Source organism: Schistocerca nitens, chromosome 4 (genome assembly GCF_023898315.1).
Source record: "Schistocerca nitens isolate TAMUIC-IGC-003100 chromosome 4, iqSchNite1.1, whole genome shotgun sequence".
In the NCBI taxonomy this organism is placed as follows: Eukaryota; Metazoa; Arthropoda; class Insecta; order Orthoptera; family Acrididae; genus Schistocerca; species Schistocerca nitens.
In genome coordinates, this window is record NC_064617.1 from 434,126,753 (window position 1) to 434,142,717 (window position 15,965).

Here is a 15,965-nt window from a genome sequence, read left to right on the forward strand (position 1 = left end):
CAAAGTAAGTATAATTTTGCAAAACATTAGGAAGTTTTTTCCTTTTTAATATTGGAGGTTTCTTTTGAAAATAAGTTAAAAGTACCCCCATATCCTTCTTCAATAGCGTAGAGGATATAGACATTTGAAATAGGGTGACTGCTTATGAAACATCGCGTACTTGAAACTTCCTGGCAGATTAAAACTATGTGCCGGACCGAGACTCGAACTCGGGACCTTTGCCTTTCATGGGCAGGTGCTCTACCAACTGAGCCACCCAAGCACGACTCCCGCCCCGTCCTCACAGCTTTACTTCTGCCGGTACCTTAATCTACCTTAATCTGCCAGGAAGTTTCATATCAGCGCACACTCCGCAGCTGAGTGAAAATCTCATTTTGGAAACATCCCCCAGGCTGTGGCAAAGCCATGTCTCCGCAATATCCTTTCAGAAGTGCAAGTTCTGCAAGGTTCGCAGGAGAGCTTCGGTAAAGTTTGGAAGGTGGGAGACGAGGTACTGGCAGCAGTAAAGCTGTGAGGACGGGGCGTGAGTCCTGCTTGGGTAGCTCAGTTGGTAGAGCACTTCCCCGCGAAAGGCAAAGGTCCCGAGTTCGAGTCTCGGTCCGTCACACGTATCCAATCTGCCAGGAAGCTTCATATCAGCGCACACTCCACCGCAGAGTGAAAATCTCATTCTGGAAATATTGCGTACTTGTACGTACGCGCATTGCTGAAAACACTGAAAACATGTGAAGCGACGGTCCTCGTCACAGAAACAAGCACATCGTGTGAATAGTTTCCCATACTGAATGCGCCCTGACGTTGACGTTATTTAATGCTGTCCGCAGTGCTTCACGAACGTGCCGCGGCGGGCGACGGGGTGTGCCGAGGCACAAAGGCGACCCTGAGCCCCGAGACGGGCTGCCCCGTGATGGAGAGCGCCACCTCTTCCAGCTGCTGTCTGCTGGAGCCGGGCAGCACGTGGAAGCGCCGCAACACGGCCGCCAGCAGCGTCTTCATCTGCAGCAGCGCGAACCTCCCGCCCACGCACTTGCGGGAGCCGGTGCCGAACGGCAGGTAGCTGTACGGGTGCCTGGCAGCGCTGCTGCCGCCCTTGAGGAAGCGCCCGGGGTCGAACCGGTCCGGCTCGGGAAACGAGTCCGGCTGTCGGTGCAGCAGGCTGAGCGCGACGAGCACGCACGCGCCCCGCGGCGCCACGCAGCGGCCGCCGTCCAGCGGCGTGTCCTCAGACACCAGGTGCGGCAGGTTCGGCACTATGGGGAACAGCCGCAGCGTCTCCTATAAAACACACCGCCAGGCTCATGTTCATGTTCGTAAAACTCAGCAGAACTGAGCTCAACGTCCTTAAGAGGAGGACGTACTGGAAAGCCACCAAAATTGTGAAAAAATGTTTTAGTGGCTCTTCATTTATTAATAATATTGAAATTTCAAATCTTGAATATTACGTTCCAATTTCACTGCTAAGCATCATAAAAAAACACTTAATAAAAGCTTGCACAGGGTCACGCCCCTCTGTTCTTTATTTTTTTATTATTATTCATTCCTTGCGGTGTTTTCTTCCGGTTTTATGTAGTCCCACTGTGGAGAATATTTCGTCGTTCAGCAGATACAGGACTCCAACAAAAGTGTCTGCATGGAAAAATTCAAAATCCTAATGAAAGTTACAACTCTCTGTGAGGAAAACCATGTCCGAAGACAACATTTGTTTCCAAAAGTGCTGACGAAGTTGCAGCTTATGATGCTTGTTTAGTTTTTAACCATGCTAATCTTGGAAGACTACGGACTCTACAGAGGCCATGATTTGATCCAGTAGCTTTCACACTGACGATATTGAAGGAAATAGACAACAGAGGAACTGATAAAGCTGACGTTATTGTTACCCAATCTGAAAATCAATTTAACCTAAGAGGACAAGCAAAGGAAAGACTCCTTGCGGAATGAAGACGAGAATGTATATGGTAGTTGTGGGATAATGCTATTCCTGGCACACTTAATATATCAAATTGATGTCTAATTAATTACACAAATTAATTGAAATTGATTAATTAATTACCCTCCCTGTTGATGTCATAGATTTTCCCAACTGTCACGTGGGTCCCACATGGATATCTCAACCCCTCCGTCCGCCAGACAAAGAAATTCAAATTTTGGAGAGAAATTCAAAAAATTGTGGTAAATTAAAAAAAGGTGGGAAATTCAATGTGTCTTCATACATTTGAATCTGAGTGGTAACTTCAAATGCTAATTACACTGTATTGCAGACGACATAATACATTCTTCATTTTTAGAAAGTCTATGTGAATATCGCTGGTGTATTACGATGTAGGCTACTCTCCTTATTTTATTGTAGTTGGAATACTGACACACACCATAACATCACAGTCAAAGATGACCAAACCAGAAAACCGTTACAGTCTAACTTCGCTCCTCCTATTGGTGGGAAATTCAAAAATTGGTGGTAAAATCCAATTTTTTTTCTCTCTGGCTATGAAGCATGAGCTTTGCCATTGATCAACCACTGGACAGCAACTCTACCCAGTTTCATCAATAACTGCTGGATGTAGACACAATAATTGAGCTGTTAGTCTGGCACTAGAGGGTTGTTCCAGCCAGTCTGGCCAATGACCCTGTATGAGAAGAATAGTTAATAATAATGGGACAGCAAACTATCTCTGAAATGCTGGGGAATAGCTGTTGGGAGGAAGATAAATATGAACAATAATATTAGAAAAGTAAGCCACAGTAGCTGTGCAACTATAAATGCCTGCCCTTATATAGAGGACTCCGGTAGCAACAGCATTGGGAATAAAACACACTTACGCCTATTTACAAGAGGGAAGCCATATGCTAGCCAACAGAAACATGGAAGATACATTGTACGATATTTTGTGGTCATTATCTCGCTTGAGTTCGGCATCTCAAGACGAAGGAACTGACCCGTCACCACCCGTCTAGTCCAGTACCATCTAGCAAGTGAAAAGCCTTCCAGCCAGAATTTTTCTTTGTAAGTGCAACTCTTCGCTACAGGCTTAAGCCACAGCTTCAGTCACTGGCCCCTCGAGACCACTCCTACCGTTGGCTGTGGCGCATTGCCAGGCAAGCAGGAGTGAATTGGACTAACTGCACCCCTCATATTCAGTTTGAAAAATCCACTCTATCCAATACGAAATAGGGATGTTTTGTCATAACACCTCGTATTTCTCACGCGAAATGTAGATTCCTCCCTTTTATACGAGCTATTTTCGGGGACAGAAAAAATCGGACCATACATGCGTTTTCACATCGCTAAAGTGTCATTACTTGTTGTGAAAATCCTGTACAACACAATAATATAGGCTACATTTCCTTTAAGTATTCTCTCATCAGGCAGAAAAATCTGTTCTGATCAGCTTAATATCTGTCACGTCCTGCAAACCAGGAGTATAATATTAAACTCGTTTTTGCCTCATGACGGAGTGCTAAGAACATGCTCTGCCTCTGTCACAGGATGCCTCATTTTCGAACTCTCTTAAAGTAACCAAATGCCTCATCACCTGCGAAGTCTCTCAAGGTAGCGGCACAGAGGAGTTGTAAATATCACGTTTATACGACATACCACATCATAAATTTGGTAATATAGGTGATTTTATTATGATGATCTAATTTCCCTGTGTAGGTTGGAGACTGGGATTTCGTTAAAAGATCTCTCCCCATTGGAGAAACGTCTTACTACCACTCCAACTCTCAAACGATATCAGTGGTACTCTTGCCCTCATTTCCACCTGCCTGGAGACACGTCATTGATATCAAATTGATAGGCTAATTAATTAAATTAATCGTGAAGGTCCCTTTAGATGTGAATAATTTCTTTTTCCTGTAGTTGGATTACACTCGCCAGGTGGTAGCTATAGACGCTTCCGTGACATCTGTGGAAGCTACCCGCAGGCTAGGTAGTCACCAAAATGGGTGGTCACGATCGTCATCCAGTTGAAGCCATCCAGCGCTAATTGTGCATTGTCTCAAGGCACCTTTTCATGCTGGTGGAAGTAAGTTACTTATAATTCTGGCATGCTGGTCCCAAAATAATCCTGCTGAAACCTGTCAGGAGAGGAGGCAGTAAGACGTTCCCTCCACTCCGCCACCATGTCGCATGTGAACAGTGGCCTCTGCCTCCATCACGTCGCAGACATCCACCCGTGCGTCAGAGTTGGACTGCAACTGGCCGACAACGCACCACTCGCCGTGCCAGAAAGCTGTTAATGATTCCATACCCACAAAAATTGTCCTATGCTCCTCAGAATGATAAATACCTTGACTTTCAACAATATGCTTCCCCTCATTCCTCCTGCAAACCAAACGCTCTGAGATGTTTTTTTTTTTTAGAAATACCCTAGAAAGGGTCACCCAGTGAGCAGTAGCAAAATAGCTGTCCACTGACAGCTAAATCCTAGACATGTACCACTCTGCAGACCTAGGTTTCCCTGAGAATAGAGCCCTATGGAATCGTTACTATTTTCTCCCACCAAATTAGTGGATGGATGCTTCGGGAAACGAACTGGGAAACCTCGAGGGAATACTATGTTCTTTTCAAGCTACGCCATTGAGAAACATTTGGAGATGATTGCGGAAGGATTCTACTGTCGCCAACATACATTTCGCTTATGGACGCGAAGATAAGATACGAGAAATCAGCGCTCATAAGGAGACATAGAGACAGTATGGAAATGGAAATGAGCGTTTGGCTTCATTGGCAGGGAGGCCCCCTTGCGGGGCAGGTCCGGCCGCCTTGGTGCAGGTCTTACAACATTCGACGCCACATTGGGCGACCTGTGCGCCGGATGGGGATGAAATGATGATTAAGATAACACAACACCCAGTCCCTGAGCGGAGAAAATCCCCGGCCCAGCCGGGAATCAAACCCGGGCCCGTAGGAAGGCAACCCGTCACGCTGGCCACTCATGACCACTCAGCTGTCGGGGTGGACACATAGAGACAGTCATTTTTCCCTCAATCTATTTGCGAGTGGAATAGGTAAGGGAATGACTAGTAGTGGTACACGATACCGTTCGCCAAGCACCATACAATGGCTTACGAGATACGAATACAGATGTAAATGTATATTTTATCCACCTATTAAGATTTCAATCCATCCATTTATAGCAACAAAAACTCGCGGACGAATGATGCCCCTTACTTATCGAGAAAACAAAAGACACAACTTTCGCTGCTGATTGTCTCTCTGTAGAAATCTTCGTATTAGATTCTAATTTTTTTCACTTTAGTCACTTCGCGAGATGTACGTGTAAGTTTGTAATTTATTTGTCTACAATACTTAGAATAAACGGTATAGAGCTCACCTCTCCACTCCCTTTTCGTTAACTCACCTGCGGTATTCTCACGTATCCTCCAGTCTTCGATATATAGCATTTCAGTCCGCCTGATTTCGACGAGTAAGAAATGTCCCTCGCCAAGTTACAGACCCCTGATAATTATCTTGAAATCCCATCACATTCCAGCAGCCCTTTTTCTTTACTTAGAAGGCTGTCTAGTCCTCCACCCATCAGTGACTAGGTATAAAGCTATCACAAAGTGCAAATTAACACATTAAAATATGGGAGGAAATTCACAGCCATGCAGGATATAGGTGGGTTGAACTAAGAAATTCAGTAACATAACACCTACAATTCATCAACATCAGATGACTGCCTGTAAACATTTCCCATCACATGGCCTACTTTCCTTTGTCATATTCCTATGATTACCACACTAGAAATACGACAGTCTTATGGCGTCCAAGTCTTCATTTACAGCACAGGGTCTCTCTCTCTCTCTCTCTCTCTCTCTCTCTCTCTCTCTCTCTCTCTCTCTCTCTCTCTTGTTATTTTTGTAACATCCAATGGAATAAAACTACAAATTATAAAAATTTATCTAACGCCACGTAGCAGAGAACTTTATAAGATTTTAATGCGCATCTCTCTTCCATTATATCGGAAATAAAAACAGTTTGCCTATTGACATCAACCATATGTGCTGATCCCATTGAATATACATGTATTTCTCCACTGGAAAAGGGGCCAGTGATCGAAGTCGCTTCCACGGACATATGTAAGGTTTTGACACCTGTACTGGACGATGAACTTCTCCCACAGACTATTAATCACAAGGAGAAGGTTCTGTGTTGTTATTTCATAATCAGTTTTATACATCGTTTTCTGTTCTAACATGTAGAAGCAGTATATGGCTACAGCTGTGTACACAGAGAGACCGAGAGCTTTGATTCCTCATATTGGTGGTGCACATTTGCAGCCAGGTGTATAATAGCTGTTTCGGTGAGTTAGGCGGTAGTCATGCTGACCTCGAAATCTTTGGACAGTGCATCTTGAATTTTTATGACATACAATGCATAACTATCTGTAGAACAATGGGGTACTGTGCACGACTTAAACCTATAAAGCACAGGTGCTATACAGCAACCGTTGTCAATCCCAGTGGTTGAAGAATGGAATGATTCTTATACAGTCAGTTTTACATATTTTCGGTCAATTTCGGAATTTTACCGGGTTTCTGTAATTTCAACACGTTTTACACAATTATTCGAGGTTCAAACCGCCACTATCGGTGAGTTGACACTTAACAAAACGTCACGTCGCGTCGATCCCGTGATGCTATGAGCCAATGACATTGGAACACGGTTCTCAATTTCTGTATCATTGACAAACCACCCCCTCCATTACTTTGCGATGGTCATATACGTGTGGACATATCGTAAACCCTGATTGACTGCCTAGATCATATGACATAAATACTGATTTTTACTGTATGTAGCATCCATCAGCAGAGGAGGTGCAAGAACTATGTTCCTTAAGCGAAACAATTTTTAAATTAGGTAAGAATTTATTACAATTTGTCATTGCCCTCTATGTTGATGGAAGTTAGAAAATATTCTCGTATTCGTAGGGTAGTCGGAGAGTGAAAGATCTCACCAACACCTTTGATGATTACCACCCCAAAAAACGAATCATATCCACTCAGCACTCCGCCCTCTGTTTCCGAACGAGCTGCCCCTTCGATCTTTCCGATTTCACCATTAGTGTTGCCATACAATGTCTCTCTAGATGTACGCGTGCTGAGGAGGGCAGCACTCCTTCTTGGTGTATATTAGATACGAGCCTGATACATGTGAGAGTGTTGTGGTAATATGACAGACGATTAAGATGAAAAAGAAATGTTTGGTTTATGCATGATGCAGAACCAGAGGAAAGGAGTTTGAAACAGTTTACGTAAATCACTTGTGCTATCAATTTTGTAGTTTTGCTGTAGTGTTTGGGTTCCATACAAAGAAGGGACTCGGAAGAGAGAAATGATCATAGAAGAAAAACACATGGCTACATGATTCTGCACTTAAACGTGCTATAATGTTAAAGCAGTGTGATTTCCGTTGCATTAGTCCCCTGGAACGAAATGCTGTTACAGCGCAGGAAGATACACGTAGAGAAAAACAGCGTAGTTGCGCTGAGTGTTGACAACTGTATTACATTTACAAGCAATTTCAGTATACGTGGCGAAAAGAAATGTCATGATCACATGAGCAAAAGTGCCATAAAATCGGTAAAACTACGAAACTTGACGGAAAATACGAATAATTTGAGGGAAAGTACTCCGAAATGCGGGGAAATTGAGGGAAAATAATGGAGTCTGCTTGGTGCAGGAAAGTTCTTGTGCATAGGAACGAGTATGTAATGCTAGAGGAATATGACAAAATGTTGATAAGGAAGCATTAGGAACCAAAGAAACAGTCCTTTTTCGTCGACACTGATAAGATGGCCGAAATAGATTGTTTAACAGGGATGACCACCAAATGAAGAGTAATAAGTTTATATACGTCGGATCACAAGCCCAGTTGTGATCCCAAAGTTATCGGCGACCAATTTGTAGAGTTTTATAAAATGTCCTTAGCTAAAGAGCGTTGTACTACCAACTTTGTGATCGCAGTGCACAACTACAGAATGGCTCACTTGTTTGACCCTATGCAAGACTGTTTCAGTGTTTTAAGCTCTAACAGACAGTATTCTCTATCAATCACAACCATTGTCAGCTAACAAATACTTTCGGAACAGTTGCTGCATGGTTTTAACAACATTCTGCTGTACGTATATTCAGGCAATAGGGGTACATACAAGTTGACTGCTGTCTTTGATGCTTTCCTGAAAAAGAGACCCTCTGCCTTTAAACTGATGCGTATCTGCGTTAACGAACGATAGAAAGTAGATGGAGCAATCAGTGTGAGAAGTTGTGATGAGGCATGATTTAATGGTAGACGACTGATGCATTCTAGAGAGAGATGACGTGTGTGGAAAAAACTGTGTTCTGTTCACTTAGTGCACCGTGGTGTGTAATTTTATATGTCGGACCCCATTGCTATGCGTTTATCTATTTCGTTATAAGATGTCTTTGTTTCATATATTATCCACTGCTGACGACCGTTTTATAGGACTGATGCGAGCATAGCATAATTTCCATACTGTAAGTGGATGTGAGCAGTGAGCGCTGTACCCACCTAGAAAACTGTATAGTGCATATATAAAAACACGGCTTTTTTTCCCTTTGGTGTAGAAGGTAGAAATTTTATCATCTTAAAGTTCCTTACCATAATAGGTGGAATAGAAAGCTCGCAGGGAGAATGTATGTCAGCTGTTGAAAACGAATTTCCTGCACTGGAGTATTGACAGTGTTTCATTCCATGTGACTAATACATAGGAAGTCACACTACTTTAACATTATAGCTTGCTTAAGTGATGAACCGTGTAGCCTTATGTTCTATGTTAATGTTCTATGTTTATATTCTATGATCATATCTCTTTTCGTAGTGCCTTCTTGGTGTGGAGTACAAACACTGTAAAAATACTGCTGAATTGATTGCACAAGTGATTTACGTAAAATGTTACGAACTCCTTCCATCTGGAGCTCCATTATACATAAACGATACGTTTCTTTTCCGTCTTATATAGTCTTTTATATCACCACAACACTCTCAAATGTATCAGGCTCATATCTACTATACACCAATAAGGAGTGCTAACCGCCTCAGCATGCATTCATCTAGAGAGATCGTGTATGACACAGCACTAATGGTGAAATCTGGAGACTTGTTGCATGACAACATTATATAGGGCAGGCACTGAAACTGGATCAGAGCAAAACACAAACTCGACGTTTCTGGTAAGCCAGGCAGCAGACTACAGCAGAATTTTGTGGGTCACACAGACCAGACAGGGTCGTGTCACCTTTGTTACGTGACGAAAGAAAGGCTAAGGCGAATGCAACGGTACCAAGAGCTCTTACCAACCCGTTCCATGCTATAACAAACTTGTTAAGCAAGCACAGCTGAGTGGGAACCGCTGATACCTTCGTAATAGCAACTCCTGCGTGGTCGTTTCACCTTTGTTACGTGACGAAAGAAAGGCTAAGGCGAATGCAACGGTACCAAGACCTCTTACCAACCAGTTCTATGCTATAACAAACTCGTTAAGCAAGCACAGCTGAGTGGGAACCGTTGATACCTTCGTAGTAGCAACTCCTACGTGGTCATGACGAAAGATATAGGGTAAACATTAACCACTACTTCGCTCCATAAACACCCCAGCAGTTAAGCTTGTAAGGCAGTCAGTGAGACGGATCGATGGCATACATGGATTCCCATTCGATTCTCTGGTTGGAGGGAAGTGACGTCTGGCTCAAGTCTGTAGTAGATTTCCTGCGCGCTACGGACAACAACAGCTGCTACTGAGAGAGATATCTACCTCGTCATAATCACCAGTTGCAGCGTTCAACATCAAAGTCTACCTCTGTCGCTGATGATAGGACATAGAGGTGTTTCTATCCCACCAGGATCAGGACACCGGTGTTCCTGACATTCCAGAGGACTGAATAGGGCCTACATGGACGGCAGATCAATATCGTCGAATGTCACGGCTACACCGAAAGCGTCTCTTGGTATGATGGATGATAAGCGTGAGAGAAGAGAGCACTTCCCAAGTTCGTGTGTTAAGTTCAATAGGCGCGTCGCCGTCATTGACTGCCTGGGCATCGCGCACAGCCGAAGCCGGGGCCATCACTGAGCCGCCAGTGCAGCTGCCGGCTGGAACGAAGTATGCGGTGTCATTTGATGGGAGTGGGCTAAAGGCCGCTTACGACAAGATTCCTCTGCGGGCATTCACAGATGACGCCAACCACGAGTCAAGTCAAGACGCTACGTGTATTTTTGGTAGACAGAAATAACTAATTCAGAGTCTTCGTTCATTGCGCCTACTGGCGACCACAGGCCACTACCATCTTTCTGAGGAAAACTAGGAAGAAGCAAACAGGGAGGACGTCTCCTGACACAGAACTAAATCCACTCATCCTCTCGCAATAGTCTCCTCTTGCAGACCGAAGTCGAAGCTCGTTCCGCAATAGAGGGCGGAGTGCTCCAGTGGATATGATTCGTTTGTTGGAGTGGTAATCATCAAAGGTGTTGGCAAGATCTTTCAATCTCCGACTTTATACTACGAGTGCGAGAATATTTTGTAACTCTCATACACATAGGGGGAGATGGCAAATCGTAATAAATTCTTACCTAATTTATAAATTGTTTCAGTTAAGGGACGTAGTTCTTGCACCTCCTCTCTACAGATGAAAGCTTCGTACACTAACAAACAGTATTTTTGTCATGTTATCTATGCAATGTATCATGGTTCGCGATATATCCACACGTATATGACCGTAGCAAAGTATTGGAGGGGGTGGTGTGGCAATGATACAGAAATTGAGAACACTACAGGATCGACGCGATGCGACGTTTTGTTAAGGTGTCAGTTCGTCGAGAGTGGTGGTTCGGACCATGAGTAATTGTGTAAAACGAGTTGAAATTACAGAAACCTGGTAAAATTCCGAAATTGACGTAGAATATGTAAATCTGATTAAAATGTGGATGGACGAGAGCACAGTGCCACATAAAAAATCACTCTAAGCCATAGACAGAACATAATAAGACTTGCGAGGAAATTCTGAAGTGATGGGATCAGCTCTACTCATACTTTTAGGAAATTTTTGACAAACACTTCCAACATCAGCCAACATCAGCAAACGAAATCAATGCATGCTTTAAAAAAATCAAGTCTGGCCACACATACAAATACTGCGACTAACAAACACTATGAGAGTTGAACTATCGAAAGGCGAAACAACAGCAAATTTTGCTCAACAACTTCTACAAACAGAGAAACCATATCCTACTGACAAGACGACCGGCCTCATTAAACTCACCAGTGATTTCTGCAACATCGTCACTGCTGAAAAAGAAATCATCGACCAAATTTATCCAAACATTGTTCCCAACGTTACCAGCCTGGACTGGCTATTTGAAAGGGCAGTTTTGGAAACTAAAAACACTGTTGTCGACGATATCAACTTCAATATTCAAAAGAAAATACAAATCCGATGGGAAGCGTTGAAGAAAGTGTGATCTTCCCTACAGAATTTCTGAACTTTTTGCAAGTACCACGAGTGCCATTACACTCCCTTCGACTTAAAATAGCATCTCCGATCATCCTGCTCAGAAAACCTAACTCATCAGAACTATGTAATGGACCAAGGATGATCGTCAAACAGCTGTCGAGAACATCATCGAAGCCGAACTTATGGCTGGAAAGTACAAAGGACACACATTATTTATTGCCAGAGTATCATTGATCTCAACTGAACTGCCACTCCAATTTAAAAGACTGTCATTTCCAATCCAATTAACCTCCAGTTTTAAAATTAACTAAGCGCAAGGACAATCTTTAAAGACTCTTCCTTCTCTCACGGTAAACTATTCATAGCTTGCTCTCGAGTAGGAAATTCAAAAAATTAGAACATATATACCCCGCATAACAAAATGAAAAATGTTGTTTACAAACAAGTATTGTAAATAATTAGAATATGTTTTCAATATTTTTTTACCTCTTATACTTTACAGTTTATCCTTTTATTCCAACTACGACACAATCTCATATCAACTCCCTGAGCGAAACCGAGTACCCTAGCCAGAAACTTAAAACAAGAAATTGGTGAGCGTACTGTCAAATGGTCTAAAAATACTCGTATTTGACTCTGAAGCAGCTAACGTCATCAGTTAAGACTAAACTTAAAGCCTTTAATGCGGTATTAGTACCAGTGTTGTTATATGGGACCACCAAAAAGGTCCAAGAGAATATGTCGATCTTCAAAAGGAAAATCATTAGGAAGATCTCTGAAGCAGCTGGCGTAAAAAAAGACACCTTTTCAAACAACCGAGTGTCTTGCAGAAAATGAAAGCAAGGAGAATAAACCTATCAGCACATGTTTCCAGAAGTCCAATCACTTTCTGTTCCAAGGCTTTTCTTACGTGAAAACCTGTGGTTTCCGTTCAATTGGGAAACCATGGAAGCAATGGAAAGATGAACTGCAGAAGCGCCTTCAGTAGCTGGGTATCCTTGTGCACTAGATCCAGAGTGCACCAGATCCTATGTAGGAACATTGTAAGATCGGCGCAGGGTCTTCAGGCTCTGTGATCGCCGATGTATATGTGTGTATGTGTAAAAGGTTTGACAATAAGAAAAATAACAGCAAACGGACTATCATAGGGCCCTTAAAATTCACACAGCTTTGAATCCTACGATTTGTTGTTTGATATAGTTACGAAACAACAAATAAATCCTTAACGTGCCGTCAACAAAAAGATTACAGACACAAAATTCCCAAATGGGCATGGATGGAGCAAGAATAGCTCCTCTTGGCATGCTCAAAGAAAAATTCACCTACGCCGATTTAGGGAAAGTGTGACAATTTAACTCCGGGTGATTGGATGGAGATCTGAACTTCACTTCCACAGCTGCTTTGACTAGGTCAACAGCAGGTGTCAAGGTTTGTATAGTCAAAGCCTGAACCGAAGAGTGATCCATCCTTGAACGCAGTGCGATAATGCTCATGTCTCCAATAGTAGCACTCTCACCATAGAACATCAGGAGTTCTCGAAGAGTTGGGTTGAAAGTAACGACTCCTTAAAATACCGTGTGTCTGGACCAGTTTCTTTTACTAGGCTTCTAATATTTATCTGGAAATCTGATGACATTAATGTTACCATACCAATCGTTAAAATTGCATTACAGGTTGGCTGCACACGAATTTGTCCTCAGGATATGTAATGCGAGTCCGTGGTGTATGCCCATCGTTATTTCTATTTTGTTTTTCATTTTTTCACCGTGTTCGCTTCAGAAACAATATGAAAAGCTATGGTATGCAACTCGAATTAGCTCCATGTAGATCCTCTTTAGGAATTCTCTAAAGTGTATGAAAATTTCGACTTGAACTCCTGATTAAGCCCCAAATGACCTGAGTTCACACATTCACACTTCACTATTTACGCAATTATCGTCTATCGTGGCTTGTATTACAGTCAATGATCTCAGAATCATTATTTACAAACTGCTAAATTAATTCCTGTGCTGTTTCTCTAATTCGACCGAGGGGACGCGTATGTTGATCGGAAAATTGGAAATTTGTGGCAAGGTCTTATGGGACTAAACTGCTGATGTCATCGGTCCCTAAGCTTACACATTACTTAATCGAACTTCAACTAACTTACGTTAAGGACGACACACACCCATACCCGAGGGAGGACTCGAACCTCCGACGGGGCAAATGTTGATTGGATATGAAACTTGTCATCAAAAATCTAAGACTGTTCTGATACATTTTCGGAATATGTTGATAAGAGAATCGCTCGGCCTTATCTCACTACCGATTAACTTTCTCCGTGTTCATCTGTCACGTGGAAGTGCTTTGAAGTCTTTGTAAGGCCCTGGCTTCTAACACCACATTTTTCTAAACACAATAAGACGCATTAGCTCGCCGAAACATCCCATATCCTTCAGCGAAGAAAGTCGCCAACGATAAATGGCCCGGTTGTCCAAGGAGTGAATGCACAAATGATCGTAAATTCTATAAGGATATTTTCCAGACGATAACGGTAAGACCGTCGTCTGAGACTCATATGTCTGTCCTTCGGTTTCCTATCCTGACACAGTGACTGTCATCCGTAGAAACCTGACGACTCTTCGAAGAAAGGTCCTCGTCACATTAGCAGAACTCGAGTTTGGATAGTTGTCGGCGGTCTCTTAACTACGAGACATATAGGAAAAGTCTGGTTGCCTCCGGGTTTGGTTCAAATGGCTCTGAGCACTATGGGACATAACATCTGAGGTCATCAGTCCCCTAGAACTTAGAACTACTTAAACCTAACTAACCTAAAGACATCACACACATCCATGCCCGAGGCAGGATTTGAACCTGCGACCGTAGCACTGACGCGGTTCCGGACTGAAGCGCCTAAAACCGCTCGGCTACCGCGGCCGGCGCCTGCTGGTTTCTTTAGACAGCGAGCTGCTACACTATCGCATATTGATTCGTCTTCATGCACCACTGTTATTTGCCGTCATATTGAATATCAATGATACGTGGAGCGCCGAAGTTGCCACTGATATGATGTCATTAGTCTACGTATGACACGCTACCACCTTAATGGAACGAGAACAGTTGGCAGATTCTGCCGTTGCAGAATAGGTACCTGGTTCGGCAAGAAAATCTATGACCTTTACTTTTTATAGTTCGAATAAGTATATTTCTTCTCTCATGAGCACAACGAGCGAAATGTGTACAGAAGTCCTGCAAATCTCATACGTAACCAACTTGGCCAGAACGCATCGAATGACATACGAGGGTTGGAACTTAAATAGTGGCAATTATTTATTCACAACCGATACAAAAGAGTTACATGTTTGCATCTGTTACTGTCCTTCAAAGTAGTCATTAGCGTTGTGTAGAAACCGATGCCAGCGATGTGGAAGGCGTAGTATACCGTTAGCAGAGCCTGTTCATTTGATGTTGCCAATGGAGCGAATGCCACGAAGTAGTTCCTTTGTCTTAGGAATCAAATGCACAGTATTACTTTTCGTTTTTGGAGCATCTCCTGCGACCAACTTTACGAAAGAAGTGGCGACGCTTTCTGTGCAACCCACCCATCATTTTGCACGACAATGCGCGGGCGCATACACCGCAAGCTGTGGCTGCTCTTTTCGGTCGATGGGACTGGGAAGTACTGTACCATCCACCATAGTCCCCGGACTTAAGTCCTTGTGACTACTTTGAAGGACGGTAAGAGGTGCAAACATATAACTCTATCGGTTGTGAATAAATTGTTGCCACTATTTAAGTTCCAACCCTCGTACATTAGACGTTACGCACTGTGGTCGTCGCATTGTACTGGTGATCGTGGTCAAGTGAGCTGATCAGTAATTTCAGTACTATCTGATGACTGCAATCAAAAGTTACAGACAAATTGTGTATGTGGCGTAGCAACATACAAGTAGGTTTAAATATTCTGTTACAATATTGTTCACTAAGCTTTCCATCTTTTCATGGAACCCCTTAACTGAATCAGCTACTCAGTATGTCGTTCAATGCCTCATCACGTACTCTCTAGTACACCAAGAGAGTATGGTACAGCTTCAAAGGTTTCTCTGATTCTAGCAAAGTCAATAAGAGTCTAGGCTGGACTGTCACCAACTAGCTTATTTACATGGCATCAGAAGAAACATCATACAAAGTTATACGCTGTTAAGGATGGTGTGCTGAGCTCTTTTATGTCCTGAACCATAATCAAGTGTTATCCAACCCGACCAGGCCCTCCTTGCATTTCCAGACATAGTCAACCAATTTCACGACGTCATTCATCCACGACATCTTATTTTTACATACCACACTTAGTCATACGTCTTTTTTACGTGAATAAGGCTTTAAGACCAGAGATAGGCAAGGTATGGGGCACCAGTCAATGAAACAGTAGCGAAACGTTTACAATGTAACACATTTTGAGTTATAACTCCAAAATAAATCATTCAGCCAAAGTTAAATTATGTCACTCGCAGAGT

The 15,965-nt window shown here is 42.9% G+C and overlaps 1 protein-coding gene and 1 non-coding gene across 2 annotated transcripts in view; one reads left to right on the plus strand and one right to left on the minus strand.

Moving 5' to 3' along the window:
• Window positions 1–592: 592 nt before the first annotated feature.
• Window positions 593–15,965, minus strand: part of LOC126252361 (cytochrome P450 4C1-like) — a 50,521-nt gene continuing 35,148 nt past the window's right edge. The window contains exon 4 of the mRNA XM_049953253.1: window positions 593–1,275. Within this exon, the coding sequence (XP_049809210.1) occupies window positions 829–1,275 (447 nt within the window). The 3' untranslated portion in view covers window positions 593–828. The remainder of the gene's footprint in view (window positions 1,276–15,965) is intronic.
• Window positions 3,339–3,524, plus strand: LOC126254355 (U2 spliceosomal RNA). Its single transcript, XR_007546056.1, has one exon. It is a non-coding gene; the product is annotated as a U2 spliceosomal RNA (small nuclear RNA).